Source organism: Paroedura picta, chromosome 6, assembly GCF_049243985.1.
Source record: "Paroedura picta isolate Pp20150507F chromosome 6, Ppicta_v3.0, whole genome shotgun sequence".
Lineage (NCBI taxonomy): Eukaryota > Metazoa > Chordata > Lepidosauria > Squamata > Gekkonidae > Paroedura > Paroedura picta.
The window spans coordinates 84,506,003-84,522,755 of NC_135374.1; the positions used below are offsets into that span (position 1 = coordinate 84,506,003).

At 41.6% G+C, this 16,753-nt stretch overlaps 1 protein-coding gene across 2 annotated transcripts; it reads right to left on the bottom strand.

Moving 5' to 3' along the window:
- Nucleotides 1-532: 532 nt before the first annotated feature.
- PLCXD1 (phosphatidylinositol specific phospholipase C X domain containing 1) lies at nucleotides 533-16,344 on the bottom strand. 2 transcript variants are annotated; one of them, XM_077343376.1, is made up of 7 exons: nucleotides 16,033-16,344; nucleotides 11,316-11,460; nucleotides 9,017-9,153; nucleotides 7,744-7,872; nucleotides 4,968-5,123; nucleotides 3,174-3,357; nucleotides 533-2,429 (listed from the first exon to the last, which is right to left on the bottom strand). In XM_077343376.1, exons 2-7 carry the CDS (start codon nucleotides 11,443-11,445, stop codon nucleotides 2,056-2,058), a joined length of 1,110 nt encoding a protein of 369 aa, XP_077199491.1. In that variant the 5' UTR covers nucleotides 11,446-11,460; nucleotides 16,033-16,344; the 3' UTR covers nucleotides 533-2,055. The 2 variants fall into 2 exon arrangements, with proteins under 2 accessions (XP_077199491.1, XP_077199492.1); XM_077343377.1 differs by having other exon boundaries at nucleotides 16,162-16,342.
- Nucleotides 16,345-16,753: the final 409 nt, after the last annotated feature.

Here is a 16,753-nt window from a genome sequence, read left to right on the forward strand (position 1 = left end):
TTGCTTAATAGCAAGTGGGCACTGTTCTGTTTAATAAAATAGGGAGAAAAGACAAACTAGATCAATACACACTTAAAGGATATCGTTGGCTCCATAATCTATAATACATCCGGCAAGACTATTTGTTTTATTTTATCAATGCTATCTAAATTACAAATATGTCAAATGAAACAATTGCACTGAAATTATCACTTGCATCCATTCTCAAAGTGCAGATCAGTGGTTTTTTAAAATGGATCCAGCAGTGGAAGTGACGCTCCTCAACTGGCCCCGGTGACTCAGTGCAATATTCACAAACGCTTCCATTGATTGTCAGTGAGAAAGGACTAGGCTTGTGCGATTCGGCCGCTTTGGTGGCCGTTCCCTCCGGGCGCAGCCAGTGCCGCGCCACAGGGGGGGGGGAGGCGGTGCCAGCAGCGGCGTGACAGCGGGCGCAACCACGTAGGCATGGAATTCCGTGCCTGCATTGTTGCGCCCGCTGTCACGCCATTGCCGGCACCGCCCTCCCCCCCGCGGTGCGGCGCTGGCTGCGCCCGGAGGGAACAGCCGCCAAAGCGGCCTAATCGCACACTCCTAGGTAGAAGAGTACCTAGAAGAGTACCCTAGAAGAGTCTTTAGAGTACCAGCTGAACTGCTGTTCTGTAGTTCTGTCATCAGGTTTGATTTGTGCTATTTACATCCTTCAAAGGCTGTGGGTGTTGCTACAGCTTGTGGTGGCAGCTGCATATTTTGTGAAACACTTCACAGGGTGTGTGTTGTGGGGAGAGGAAAGGGAAGGCAATTGTAAGCCACTTTGAGACTCCTCTAGGTAGTGAAAAGTGGGGTGTAACACCCAACTCTTCTTCTCCTCTTTCCTAAATCTGTTCAAAGAGCAGCTTTGAACACTTTCTTGCATTGTCAAGGCGGATTAAAAACATTCTCTGCTTCATACGTACTTCACAAACCTGTCATTATGTCTTCATCCCTGCCCCTAAATCCTTACTATTTTCCACTCATATTTACAGATACCGTTACAATACTGGCCAAGCTGTTTGCAGTTCCATATTCTGATCATCTTTTTCACAGCTGCTGCATGCTGGATTGACACTTCCTTTGAAATATCTATAGGATCTTTTTCCTAGCCATTCACTACACATGTGGTCAGGGTTTTTCACTCGGGTGTCCTCATTTTTACACTCAGTCTGCCAGGGTCTGCCCATTCACCTAAAATGGATTTCACAGTTAGAAGATTTCTTCAGTTTGGCTTGCATGCATTTACTCTGCAAGTACAACTAATTCACAGTTCACACATCTCGTGGACTGAATAAGTTAAACTGCACTTATTTCAAAACTCACTGCTTGCTTCCTTGTGTTATGAGAACTGTTCCTTTACTCTAGTCCTCTACTTCTTGCTCTTTACCCAGTCCAAAAGAGTTCCTCTCTTAAGTATATAATGTCTCTACTAGAATGCAGGTAAGACATCAGTTTGATCGACTGAGCTTGTTCCTTTATACTTTTGGCTTTAAGAATGTTGTCTGTAGTTTACAAGCAATAGTAGTTACTCAGTTATCTGCTGACTTTTTTTCTTCACCCCTGCCCTGTTCTTTTTCTGAAGATATTACATTTAATTCATTCTGCCCCTTTAGCAAACACTGAATTTTGGACAATTTCTGTCTTGTAAAATTTCTTTGCCTGTAGCTCCTGTTGTGCGATCCCACCATTGAGCATTGGATTGTTTCACAGTCAGGGTTCTCCTGAATTGGCAGCACACACAGCTCCAAAAAGATGGCTGGCCCTATCACTTCTGATTGTGTCAGTCATCTATGTTTGGAAGAAGAATGGCTTCCCCTCCTGTCTGAAGAGATAACTGGTATGAGCCATTTAGCTGGCAGGAGTACATGGTCAGATTCTCTTACACAGCAACAAGCAGCAATTTCTGAAGAGGGGACGTTAAGATTTTTTAAAAAGCAAAAGTGATATTAAAAAGGGCTTGGTTTCCTGGTAAACAGTGCAAAAAAGAACAATTGTACTTTTCAGTGTGTCTCCAAGTAAATTCATGGAGTTATGAATTCATCTTTAACTAGAATTTTCTTCTTTCTTACTTTTGTTAGAAACAAACTCTTCAAAGCATTCCTGTGAAGAAGGTAAAGCTCTGTTTTTCTCCGAAGTACTCTTTCTAAAACTAATCAAATGCAGCATATCCGAGCTGTGCTCCTTTGGAATAAGTTTTTCATTAAGACTGATCACATTCTTCACAAAATTATTTCTTTCTATGAAGTCTCCAGCAATTATATTAATGCAATCTTTCTCTGCTCCGGGTCGCTGCTGCTTTATCCAGCGATTTAGTGATGGAAGGGCACGGAGGGTCATTTTCTTTATTGAACAATGTAGATGTCCCAGAATGTATGCCAAATCTCCAGTTAGATTGATACCTGCAACAAATAATCCTCCTGCAAGAAAACAAAACAAAGAATCACCACTGCGTCGGTAATGTGCCCTTCTGTGGGCATGACTAGTGCTGTAAGGGAAAACAATGCAATACTTGGGTAATCAATTTTTTCAATTTATTTAAAAGCTAAATTCCAGGCATCTGGACCTCTCAGAAAGTAGGTTTAATCTTCCCATTCTTGCATAGTTCATCCATCAATCTCTTTTCTCCTTTTTATTCTAAGTCCTGGAAGACATCTTGTAACTTCAAACAGCAAGTTAGGGTGCTAAAATGTCATTCTACTTGACAGGAACAACATTGTCCAAATGCTGTATTATCTTCTAGGTGCAAATCCACACTACATCACATTGGTTCTGAATACTGAATAACTGGTACAAACATAGCCCAGTAGAATCAGCTGTTCTCATATCTGTTTTGTTCATTTACAATTTTGTAAAGAAAGAAGAAATAGCATAAAATATCACTACAGATCTAAGAAAAGGCTGCTTAATCTCCCGGAACGCACTCCACGCACAGACTGTACAAAAAAATAAAACAAAGGGTTTTTTAAAATATATATACTGTTCAACCATCCCACCAAAACATGGTCAGAGAAAAACCAAATTTCCTTTAAAGTTACATACTATATGGCTCTGATCAAAACTTATGGTTTACAAACAATTGAAACATGTAGACCTTTAGCAGCCTACAATTAGATGAAGTCAGACATAGCCTTGGCACATGATTTACAAAAATCCACAGATACCTGAGCGTCCACCGCTTTTCCTCAACTCCAAATACTGGATAAGTTTTTTTGCTGTGGTCTTATTTCCCCACCAGTATGGAATTGCAGTCCATAATTCAGGGTTATGTGCCACTTGTAGAAGGTCTTCATATGAGACAATAACCTGATAGCCGTGGGCCCACATGTGTTGTAGGGTAGGAACCACCTGAAAGAGACATTGTACTGTTATTTGTGTAACCATGGCCTATTGGCTTAAGTTTATGGCAACTATACAGAAATTCAAATACTCAGGCATGCATCCCTTATCATACTTCCCCAACTGTGTTTTAAAATCTATGTACAGGAGAGGCTGAAGGGCAACAGATGCCTGTTGACTGAATGCCGAGAATCCTCCATAAGCTTGTAAAACATTTTCATGTATATGTGGATTTTCTAATTTCACCAAAGGCCTTCAGCCATCTGCTAGGCAGTTAAAATACAGCCTTCAGAATTTATTTTGTAAAATTTTTGTCTATTTTCAAGTAAAATCAATCATCCATCACTTCTGTCTCCAACAATATTGTAAAAAAAGAAATTGAAAAAGGAGAAAGACCCTTATCAAACATCTTGCTCTGTGTCTCCCATATAATTTTTGACCAGAGCTTCTAAAAAAATACAACTAAACCTCTTGAAGTCTCTGAGTTATTATACACATCACCCTCGTAAATTGCCCAGCTCCACTATCCACCCTTCTAGGCTTACCACCAACCATTGAGCCCAGCATCCTCCATTATCACAGCTGGATTCCAAGTGGTTGCCAGGCCTAATGCTGAAGAACTGTCCTCCTTCCCTTCCCTCCCCTCTCCCAACAAAGTCTCTACACGACTATGTCTAATGTTAAACTGAGTAATCATTCCCCAGTTAAAATCTGAAAGACAGTCAAAAACAGAAGAGCTCTGTCCTTTCTACATAAGACAGTTCTGATTGCAACAAAATTCATCTAGCCTTGGTCTACAGCTGTGATACAACCTACAGAAATGTATACTGGCTTTCCTGAGTAAATTCTGTTGCTCTCTTTAGAACTGGATCATCATTATTGCCTTAATTGGGTCAGATATTGAATTTCCGTGCCAAACTTGAATATATTCCAGCTATAGGGAGGGAGAGACTAGATCTTCACTTTGGAGTTAAGTTTTCATTTAAAAGTAAAGGCTTTGATGGTTAATTTTACAAACTATCTTGCTATAATAGCTGAATTCCTAACTTTGGTACAAGTTGCACCGAAGTGAGTAAGGACTCGTTCTAATCGGATGGCGAAGAGTATCCAAAAATTACATGAAATGCGAATTTAAAATCAAAACTGTGCCAGGGCACGGCTGAAAAAGCAAAAAAAGATGAGCTCCTCCAAGTACAACAAGAGTGGCTTGCTAACTGGAGTCTGTCTCCACACACTTTGGATTAAGGCACAAGGAAGAGGGTCTGGTATGCAGGCTAGACATTATGATCGTACTTGCGCTGTATTGTATCATGCAATTTACACTCTTTGTAAGCCACCCTGAGGGAAGGTGGTATATAAATCTAAATAAATAAAATGAATCGATTGAATGCCAGGGCTTCAGTGCTGAGTATCTAATTCTGAATCATACATCAGGTTTTTCATTTTCTATTTACAAAAAGGATTCTGGCACTGATATTAATCTGTACAGAATCCCATTCATTTAAAGCAAATGTCTGGTCTGTATTGTCTTTAATTCAGTAGAACATCCCAAACAGACCACTGTGAGCAAGACGTTTATATCCTTGAAAGGTCAAAACCAGGGATTCCAAACAACTTACATTTCTAGGACACAGTCTACAACAGAAGATCTTCTTTATGCAACACACCAAATGGCGATGATGTTCCTCATCCAATCCATCAAAGTTTCTGAAAGCTAGAATGATTACCTCACAGGGATGGGCTTTCAACCACTGTAATATATCCCACAGGGCATCCTAGAACAATCAACACAAAACAAGCAAGATAATCAAACAGTATCTCAAGGTGCTCATTTGCCCACTATCTCTCTAGGAATGCTGGGTATGCAAGATACTTCAGATGGACTTGAAATGAAATTACTACTTCCCATTTGGCAGTGAGCATGAATGGCTTGTGAGTTAGCTCATTAATTAGTGCCAACTTCTGAATTAGCCTGACTTTCGCATTTTAATCCAATTGTACAAAATGCAGAAGGTGGAGGGAAAGTACAACTAATTCCAGGTGCAGGGAGGCATTTGAGATGCTAGAATCCAGTGCTTCAGAGCTGAGAAAGATTTGGGTTTAAATTCAACACTCATCGTCTATCTGTTAAAAAAACATTAGTGCTTTCCTGTGCTATTTTTATCTTTGTTTGAACTGCTCTGTGGAGTTTAGGGTTAAGTTATTGCTCAAAGCACTAACCCCAATGGTTATTATTCCATCTATAAACCCAATGTGTTCGATCCAGTGATGCATAAACAGAAGCACAAGCTTAACACTGTTCCACTTGTGAAGGCAATGCTTGCAGTTACTTGCACAACGCCTTCTCCAAGTAGAAATGCAGAATCAAATTCAATAGGTACATTTCAGTTTTCATATGGGCTTGAAGGCACATGGAAATATGCCTCCGGATCCAATCTAGCAGTTGGGCAGAAAAGCTTAATGCATGCAGAATGTGAAAGCCAGAAGAAACCTCTTGGAAACATGTGGCCATGTTTCACTTCCCCTATCCTCTGTTCACACACATTATATTATGTTTTTCTGTGCCTGATGCCTTCCTTTACCATCCAAAGCAACATGGAAAGAAAAATGGGGGTGTAAGATTGAATTATTTTATTCAGTATATGTGTTTAGACATCTCTGTAATGTAATAGCTACCTTGAGTGAATATAAGTTAAGTTATTTTCTTTTGAGAGCTGCTTTCATTAATAAGGTTTCATTTTATGTTTACATTCTCAATCTTTTGTCTTCAAAAGACTCTTGGGCAATCTTTTTCAACCTTTTCACCATGGAGGAGCCCCTGAAATCATTTTCCAGGTTTCAAGGAGTCCCGGGAATGATGTCAGCTGGCCACACCTCCCTGGCATCCGCCCGCCCAGAAGTACCATGTCACTGGTACCATGTCATTACCACCTGTGTTAACAGGCCGGCTTGAGGAGGACTGGGCATGAAGATAGGAGGCAGTTTAAGGCGGGAGTAGATGTGCAGGCTCTGTCCCCTCCCAAATGCACACATGAAAGCTCACTCGTGCCTGAGAGGGTAAGGAGAGCAATGGAAGTGGCCAATTCTCTAGCTTGTGGCTGACAGTCACTTGCCACCACCCAAAATCAGCTATCCTAGTTCAAATTCATTCAACTTGGTAAATATCTTCAAATCATATTAGCATTAAATCAGTTCTGGGCACGCAGAAAAATCTTCAAGACTGATATCATTAATAATTCATCGCAATTTAGGAACAAATTAATGTTGCATCATTTTTACTTTTACTTTGTCCCATCACAGAAATCAAACGTGATTTCGGGAGATTCTGATTCATATATGGGACACTTAAGGCTGAAGATGTCTGAGGTACTAGAATTCTTCTTGAGCCTCCTGCTGGAATCTTAATAATCTCCTGACAGTAAAATATATAAATTGGTTGTCACATGGAATTGCTCAGCATTCCTGAGGTAAACGTGGGCGGTACTGAATTTTTAATTACGTTGGAACTCATCTAAACTGATGACCACTAGTAAGACATCTTGAGACCTAAGGTTTCGAGCCTTAGCACGATGAACCATGCATCATTCAGCTTCATACTGTCATCACTTATGCATACTATATTCATTTCAGTGGCCCCAACCTAAAAAATCTCAGCCACAATTGTAGTTTTCAGAGGAATCAAAAGTGTAACTGTCTTTCCCCCCTGAATTGAGCTACTGATCACAAAACATTAAAACAATACAGGGATTGTGATTCTTCACTCCAAGAGACAGCCAATAGTCCCCACTTAGACAAATCACTCTCAAGCAAGCAAGAGACAGTCATTAGGACAGAAGTTAGTTTTGGAGGTGAGGGAGATATGCTCATCTCAGCAGAAATCCCTCATGCTCCTCACCCTCAATATCTTCTTAAGCGGGGTTCAGGGCTCTTTCCTTCAGTAGCTGCTTCGGTATATGCTATCCTATACTCCTTGGAGGAATAAAAGTGCACTGAATAAATTCTCTGCCAGTTGGACCCTGGAAACTAGGTGTGTAGACCACCTTTTTTACTGAGACCCAAGGCAGATTACACCAGACTATATTTCCACAACAGGCAGCTGCAGATGCATTATGCTTTCCACCACAGAATGTGCTCAGCTAGGCTAGTTCTCTCTTGCAAATCAGCCATGCTTGGGCTGCTGTGAGAGTTCAGCCAGAGTACTGGCTGCAGAAACTGGATTACGCATGGCATCATCATCATCATCATCATCATCACTGCCGTTCCCTTAGGCTCACGGCGGTTTACATGGTAAAAATGACAATAAAACCCATAAAACCCATTATACAGATGTTAGTTGCAAAACTACTACCAGAAACAGTCTTAAAATACATTAATGCCTGTTTTCGTGAGAAGTACCTCTACAACAGCTGTAGTATATAGCATATGAACAAAATGCAAAGTCGTAGAAGGGTCATCAGGCTTGTGTGCAATCCTCAAGTCAAAGTATCTAATTCCAGCATCCAGTTGCTCCAACAGAGTCAGCTCCTGCAGAATTTTTTTTTACAAAAATATCCGAAATAAATGCTTAATTCTCTGTCCAGATTTTATAAACGAAAAAGTTTTCATCTGGTGGTGCCTTGAAGACCAAGTTTTATCCAAGCTATAAGCTTTATTCTGCTGCTTCAGAACAACACAGCAACCCACCTGAGTCAATTTGCATCTTTTAAAGCTGTTGATTACTATTTGGTCCATTCATAAAGGCCTGAGGACCACTATGTGGAAGCACCTCTGAGACATGGCGGCAATGATGGTGCCTCTGACAAGCTTGGAAGCCCTGTTAAGAAGGCACTTTCCCATCAGTGTTGAAGTAAGTTTGACAGCAGGTACATCACAACTATCGAACATCTTAAGACCCAGTATTCATGGTCCTTAATCACCATGCTAAGAGCCTCTTGTGGCGCAGGGTAGTAAGGCATCCGACATGCTGTCTGAAGTTCTGACCATGAGGCTGGGAGTTCGATATCAGCAGCCGGCTCAAGGTTGACTCAACCTTCCATTCTTCTGAGGTCGGTAAAATGAGTACCCAGCTTGCTGAGGAGTAAAACAGTAATGACTGGGGAAGGGAATGGCAAACCACCCTGTATTGAGTCTGCCAAGAAAACGCTAGAGGGCGTCACCCCAAGGGTCAGACATGACTCGGTGCTTGCACAGAGGATACTTGTACCTGTACCTTTTATTCACCATGCTTGTTCATGTTTCAGTGATTCATAAGTAACATGAGGTGGAGTACTCGAGCTCCACCTAACCTCTCTGGGCTTTTTTTTTTCCTCAGAGATTTTAAACTTGAAAAGTGCATGAGAAAAAGGCTGCTTTGGAAGGGGAATTCTATGGCATTATGTACCAATTAGGTTCCACCCCTCCCCAAGCCCTGGCCTTCCCCTACCCAAAACTACAATACACTGGGTTCCACATATGACAGGGTGCTCTCAGAGATCACAGAAGGCCACAAGCTCCTTTGCTGAAAGGAAAGGCTTAGTGCTCATTTTATGTACTAGTTCTATTTCCCGTTTTGCAAGAATGACATGAGAGTGTCCACATTATCTACCATTAAAAACAAGCTTCACAATATGACAGATCTACTCAATTAAACCATTCAGCTGGGACCTTTAAAAATGGAAGGTTTATTTACCTGTGTTATGCACCACCTCAAAATAATAGGGTGCATTATGCAGTGCATATGTTTGTCCATAAGTTCCAGCAGCTTGGATTCATTTACGCTTACTGTTGACGTCTCATCAAGGCTGTATGTCATAGCATCGTGGCTCCCTAGCAATATAAAAATTGAAATTAAACTAAGAGAGCCAGTTTGGTGCAGTGGTTAGGACGCGGACTTCTAATCTGGCATGCCAGGTTCGATTCTGCACTCCTCCACATCAGCCAGCTGGATGACCTTGGGCTTGCCACGGCACTGATAAAACTGTTCTGACCAGGCAGTGATATCAGGGCTCTCTCAGCCTCACCCACCCCACAGGGTGTCTGTTGTGGGGAGAGGAAAGGGAAGGCAACTGTAAGCTGCTTTGAGCCTCCCTCGGGTAGAGAAAAGCGGCATATAAGAACCAACGCTTCTTCTAATTCAAACTTTTTGTCCACCCTTCAAATGCTCCTAAACATACAAGTTTCATAAACAATTCGTAAACATCCAAGGACCACATCAGTTCAAAGAGAGATTGTCTTATACCAGAATCACCGGAAGATTTGCCGGTTTCTGTTTCATGATGTAGAGCAGGAAGGCTTTGAATCAGAAGAAAGCAGGACTTGGAGGCTACAGCATGACTAGGACTTCCAACAAATTCTTCACTTCTGTTCCTCTTGGTCAGGTGGAACCCTCCTAAGTCCTGAGTTTTCCTCTCATTCCTCACTCTGGATGTCTCCTCCATCACCCATCCCTTTGGCCACTCACTTTCTCATCACTTTCTAAACATTATAAGATCCTCATGTTTGCTGGGAGAGAACTCAAGAATTTTGTATTTTGTGTCCTGGAACAGACACACTTTTACATGTAGACACACAATGTGATTTTTACAAGAAAGCCAATAACAGTTTCAAAAGGCTAGGGGAGGAAGGCTAAAGCCCTGTGTGCCATGTTCATAGACAGAAAAGAGATGGCACCCATTTGGGAGGCACAAAATTCCCATTGCATATATGATACAAAGTCCTTAGGTTCTTCCCCAACAAACTCAAGGACTTTGCAATGTGTACACCCACACTGAGGAGAGAAGTACCATCAAATTGCTTCTGACTCATGGTAACGCTATGAATTAATGTCCTCTAAACCATCCTATCATTAACACCTTCCCCCAGGTCTTGCAAACTGAGGCTTCCTTGACTATTATGTACAGCCGTTTTTCCTTGCTTTCACTGTGCATATCCATCGGGTTTTCTGTCATTCTGTACTGATTTTCCTCCAGCACTCAGTTAATTTTCTAGTCATGGTTTCCCCATGTTTTCTGAAAGTTTTCGATTCCAAGACAAAGGTAATTCAAAAGTGCACAGATTCCCTCAGATTCCCACACATACACCATATTGCCGCCTCTCGGTCATTCCTCTACCCACATGGGGGCCATCCTCCTCCCTTTCATCAGTGCACAATATTTATTTCCCCCTGGTTTTTAATTTTTTTACAAGTGGCATGAGTCTAGTGATATGCAACTATTGCTAGTTTCAGACTGCTGAATTTTAAAAATTACAACAGTGGGGGGGGGGGGAAATAAGGTTTAGTTCCCAGCTGATATTGAGTTTGTAAGGTAGATGAGAAAGCATTCTCAGTGCAAAAAAAAAAAAAAGAATTCCTAAGCTGTATGCAACCAAAATAAGAGGAAGGATCATCAGCACAAAATGAAATTGACATGAGATATACAAAGAGACATTGATATGGAAAGACTAAAGATTTGAAAACATTTCTCCCTTTAATGCTTTAGTGAACAAAGTGTATGTGTGTGTGGGGGGGGTCATTGTGGCAGTCTCTGGAAGCCTAACATTAAAATATCCCAGGGATATTGGTTTCTTATCTCATTACATATGCTAATCTCATTCAGCCTTTACGTCTGCATTCCTAACAATTCATTGTGTCTGAGGAAGCGTGCATGTACATGAAGCTTACACCTTGAATAAAACCTTGCTGGTCGTAAAGGCGACTGTGGACTCTTTGTTTTGTCACAGGATGCTTAAAGGAAGCAAAGCGTGGTGTGTGAGGGCTTTTGGTGGTCTATTAATGTTTCTTCCCATCTGACTGCTTTGAGACAGGATACTTTAGTGGGCCTTACTCTTTCAGTATAGGGTTAGCAAGCTAACATTATGACCGTGCTTGTCAGATTCGATGATTTCCACCCTTTGACCTGAAGTGCTTGGTAACAAAAATTATTCCTAAGCAAGAAATGCAAAATAATGTTTAACCAATATTAAACTGTTTTAAAGTAAGATCTAGATACCTGGAAGTGATAGATTGTAAAGAGGAATGGTCCAGAGACATTCTGGCAAGTGAGACATCCAGTAAGCAAATTCATGGCATTGGGGGGTGGACTTTCCTGGATGCTTCTTTGTTTTCTTCTTGCGCTTCATATTCTAGAAAATAGGCTAAATGAAGAGTAACAATAAACGTGGGCTTGCTGTTACATGTCAAACTCACCTTGTGAATAATAAAGAACTCCCACGAACACCAATTAAAATCATTCTACTTGTCTTGCATACATGCAGGATCTGAACTGAAACCAAGGTCCACATTATGTAGGACAGCCAAGACCAGATATCCCAATATTTTCTGAACATCAGAAGCCAAGTATGGGGACGATTTTGAGAGATTAAGAATTTAATCCTGTCCCAATTTCCATTGCCGTAATAGCATTTCCAAGAGAGGATTTCTGTCATGGAAATGGAAGGAAGGAGTCCTCAACCTGCGACCGCTGGTGAGGGGGAAAGGCACAGTGGCCTAGTGTTCCATGTCAAAGATCCCTGGTTCGATACCCAGTGTCTCCATTAAAAGGATTAGATAACAGATGATGTGAAGATAGAGTCAGGTAGGTAACCAACTTAGTTGCTAGGTAGACAGTTGGCTTATTTTTAGCATATTTTTTATTTTTAGAATTTTAATGTGCAATTAATAAAGTATGTTAGCTATGTATTCTTAAACCATCTTATGAGTCACCTCGAGCCCAATGGAAGTATCACAGGTACTAATAATCATGTTGGTCTGAAACAGCAGATCAATGTTTGAATCCAGCGGTACCTTTAAGACCAAAAGTTTTATTCAAGGTAAAAGCTTATTGCAAGCATGCACACATCTTGTGTGTATCTGAAGAAGTATGCATGCACACAAAAACTTATACCTTGAATAAAGCTTTGTTGGTCTTAAAGACGGCACTGAGCTCAAACTTTTATCAGGTGAGGTGAAAGTTTTGCACCCAAGACCCAGTGGAACCCGTCAGCCAAAATAGTCAATATTGACTGGCAGACCAAGGGTCTGCTTCAGCATAGAGCAGCTTTATTTATGTTCACTCTCCCTTCCCCAGGCTGCTTCTTAGCTAAAGACAACACAAAATATTCAGCCATAGATCTCCCGTGTAACATGTACACCAATCAAAAAAGAGGCTGTGCTTTATGTTCCTGCTCCATACAGGGCAAAAAGGGAACAGCTGGAGCATTTGTGCCTACCCCAATACCAGAATGCATGTATGACACCATGCTTAAGCACCAAAGACACATGGCATCACAAGGCAGGGATTGGAATGATCTGCATCAGCATGTCATTGCTTCCATTTATAAGTCATTTAACAACCTGCTTGACAAACCAGGAAAGGCTAGGTCTGACCAATAGGCAGCCTTTACAGTGTTTGCCTCAGTCATTGTTCACAGCACCACTTCTAAAGTCAATTTAGAGGCCTGAGTTACCCATCCATTAAAATCTAATTATGTATTTATTTATTTCTTTACATGTAAAGACCGCCCTCTCCGCTCAAGTGGACTCAGAGCAGCGGACAATAGACGTTCAAGAATAAATTAAAATCACAGCTAACAATTCTAAAATCCACCCATGGGTGTAGAACCAGAATCCAGGGTGGGGGTGCAATACAGGCCAATTAGATATTGATGCTGGCTGTTTTACTGGCCTCAGCCATAGGCCTGGTGGAAGAGCTGTTTTGCAGGCCCTTCAGAACTCACTGAGCTCCAAAAGGGCTCTGATGTTTTCTGAGAGCTCATTCCACCAGGCGGGAGCCCAGGTCAAGAGGGCCCTGACTCTGGTCGAGGCCAGCCAAATTCCTTTGGGTCCAGGGACCCCCTAGCCTGTCTGTATTGACTGGGTGCAAGGCTCTTCAGGGGAAATATTCAGAGAGGTCCCATAGTTACTCAGGGTCTGCACCGCATATGGCCTTAAAAGTTATAACCGGTACTTAAATGTCTCTTTTAGATAGAAGGGTCAGAGAATCAGTTGTTGTCCACCTACCATACAGCCAATACTCCATGAAAATCAGTGTCCTATAAATGGTGCCTATGCTATCAGTTCCCCTTGCAATGCGTACAGACACCTAATTTTGTTTGATTCCCACTCCTTGGCCACTGCAGAACATAAGAAAAGCCACCTTGGTGGCCCCAAATGAACAGAAATGCAGAACGTAAACATTCTAAAGAAAGAAAGAAAACTAGTCATCCAAATACGTATCTTTATTTTTTAAGGATGAAGACAGATCAATCAAGTGAGCATTTTCTTGTCCTGAGCAAGTGTACATCTGTGTGTGGAGGGGGGAAATCTTCACCAACTCACCCTCCAAGTTATTTCTGTGGGTCCTCCTCTTTCCCCCACAAGCACCATTTCAGGGCTGCAGTTGAAGTTGCAGTTAAGAGGGGAAAGGTGGGAAATCACATTTGTGGGGATGCAAGTCATTCTGTCCTATTTTTGGCTGGATCCCACCTAATGGAAAGCACTATAAAATGAAGCACTTAAGTTTTCTCTAGACTTGAGAAATTCTTCATCACAGGTAACTATGGATGGCATTTTGGAATCTGCAAATGATGTTTTAATAAAATCAAGTGGGGGGGGGAAACTTAGCTCTCCAAAACCCAAATATATTTTAAGAATAGTTCAGATCTGATCTTCTTAGAAATATAAATACACATGGTTCAAGCATGTTTCATACATCTATCTGGGTTGCAAAAAACAAAGTGACTTTAAAAGACAATCCCTACGAAAAGGTAGCAAAAGCAATCCATGCATATATTATTCTTGTGCGCATGGCAAATTAAGACTCCACATATGCCAAACTCCTTCTGACCCTATATCAGGCCTGAACATAGGAGAGCTTGACAGCTGCAACCATATCAGATGCGAATTTATTGACCTACTTCCATAAATCCTCTTGCCCATGCCTATCCCATTGTTTCCTATATAGGTCAGTGTTTTCCCTATGCTACTCATCAGTGCAACAGTGTTGGGGCAGAAAATCACAGCTCAGGTGTCAACGATGAAGTGTGCATAGAAAGTTATTTATTTAATTAATTTACATCCTGCCTTTCTCCCCAGTGGGGACCCCAAGCACCTTTCATAATTCTTACCCCCTCTTTTTATCCTCACAATAAAGCTGCAAGGTAGGTTAGATTGAGAGAGTGTGACTGGCCACAGGTCGCCAGCACCTGTCCATGGCACAAATGGAGATTTGAAGCTAGGACTTTCAGATATTAGTCTGACACTCTTAACCACCATACCACACTGGCTCCTTCTGTGGACATTTGGTTCTAGATCCTTCCTTGCCATCCAAGAAGCTGTGTTTTGGGAGAATCCCCCTGTATCCGGAATTCACTGGGTGCATGTGCATACCAGTACAATCCACTTTTGACTGCACTGATTCATCCATTCCACTGTGCACACACATCTGTTTATTGGGGGAAATCCTCCTGTGTAGTAGCAGGTTGATTGCTGCAAAGAAGAACTTCTAGATCAGGGTTATTACATAGACATGATAACCACTCAGAGATAAGCTCACTTCATCTTAAGGATGCTTGGGATTCCTGTTAATTCCTGTGAACAATCTTTCTACTTTTCAGAGGAAGGGACCAAAATCTTGCAAAATTAATGAGGGAAATGAAACTCCCATACAAAGTCCTCAAGTTCTTGCTCAACGAACCTAAAGACTTTACAATGTGTACACAATGGTGTAGCCTTAGCTACACCAAGGGTAAATAGTCAACAACAAATTCTGATCCTAAAACTCAGTTTAAAAGTTTCAAATGGCAACCTTTATTTCTGTTTACTTAACATGATTTCCTATCTACTTGCTTTGCATAGTATCAGACCTCTCCAGAGAGGTGGCACATAAAAGGTTGCACATTGAGAGTCTCACTGTGGTCTTAGGAGGAATGGGGCATCCTATGGCACAAGCACTTGTTTGCTACCTAAGGGATACCTGCCAAAGAAGCTGCAGCCAGTCCTGGTACTCTCAGGGCCTGCAGGAAACACACATAATCGCATTCATACTTTACATCTTTTAAAAAATGTATTGCAGACATCTTATGAATACTCATGAAAGTATAACTTATAAGTACTTCCGTGTTTCTGTTTCCAAATGCCTTAACACCACCGCTGTTCTAAAGAATCCCCATAATTTCACAATGTTAGAAGCTCTGCTAGATTTCTATTGACCATCCCAGCCCTCTTCATGAAAAAGATTATTTAGAGCAGAAAATTTCTGTGAGTTTTTGCTGTTGAGTATAAAGAAAAAAAGTTTTTTTTCACCCACGCAGGGCCCAAAAAACATTATACTGACAAAAAAACCCCAAATTCTCACACATACTAAAAAATAGGTGTTAACCCCAAACCTCTAGCTAAAGAGCCCCCTTTTAAAACTTTTTAGACAAACAAGTAGTAGTTCTTGTTAATGATAACTAACTTGTCCACGAATTCAGGACGTTCCCCTCATTGTCTTGCTGGCACACGGGGACAAACCCCTCCTCCTCCTTGCAAGTCAATAGGACATGTTATCGGCTCTACCTTATCATTATTTTAATGCCCCAGTTAAATATCAGTGGCATACAGAAGTGTGTCGTGACCCATATCCAGTTGGGAAAACAGAAATTAATCGGACACAGAGACAAATAATCTTTTCTTTTTTTCTGTTCTAAAAAGACACAAAACTAAACAGAAGTAAAAACCGATCTTACCTGTTCAGCAGGGGAAATAAAGAGGAAAAAAGGTGAAAGCATTATAAGTCCGGAATCAGAATCAGGCACCGTTCATTTTCAAAGCAAGCCCCGCGATTTCCCAAAACTCGGAAACTGAGGCCCACAAACCTTTGCTTTATTCCGGAAAAAAGTGTTTTGTTGTCTTTCCTGCTCCCTCTTATCAATGAACATCTAAGGAGCATTTAGCCTTTCTCCATTATGAGTAGCTCTAAAGCCAGGGTCCCGTATTCCGTAGACGAACATCTGCTCCCGCTGGGATCCCCACACCAAAGAGCGACGGCATCTGGAAACTCAAACAAACCCATGCGAGGTATGATTTGCATATAGCCTCTGGATTGGTCGCGGCCTCCCAAACCCCACCTCCTGAATTTAGCCACAGACGAATAAGGCGCGAAGGGGTGAGGGTGGAAAGACGCCAAATCAGAAATTGTGCGAGGTGGGGGATTATTTCCCAGACAATGGGCAGATAAGTGGTGCCATTACGAGGGTGAAAGAATGGCGTTCCATAGGGAAACTAGCAGCAAGGGAGCCTGCAAAGTTGTGCTCACTTTCTTATGAATAGGCTTCTGTGGCAGACTGGGCTTCTAAAGGCTTAGGAGGGCTGCGTAAACATCATTGACTGTGAAGGGTTAATTCTTCAGAGAAACAGCCTGTTTCAAAAGATGTGTTGGTTGCATCAGCTGAGCAGAGAGACTTCGGA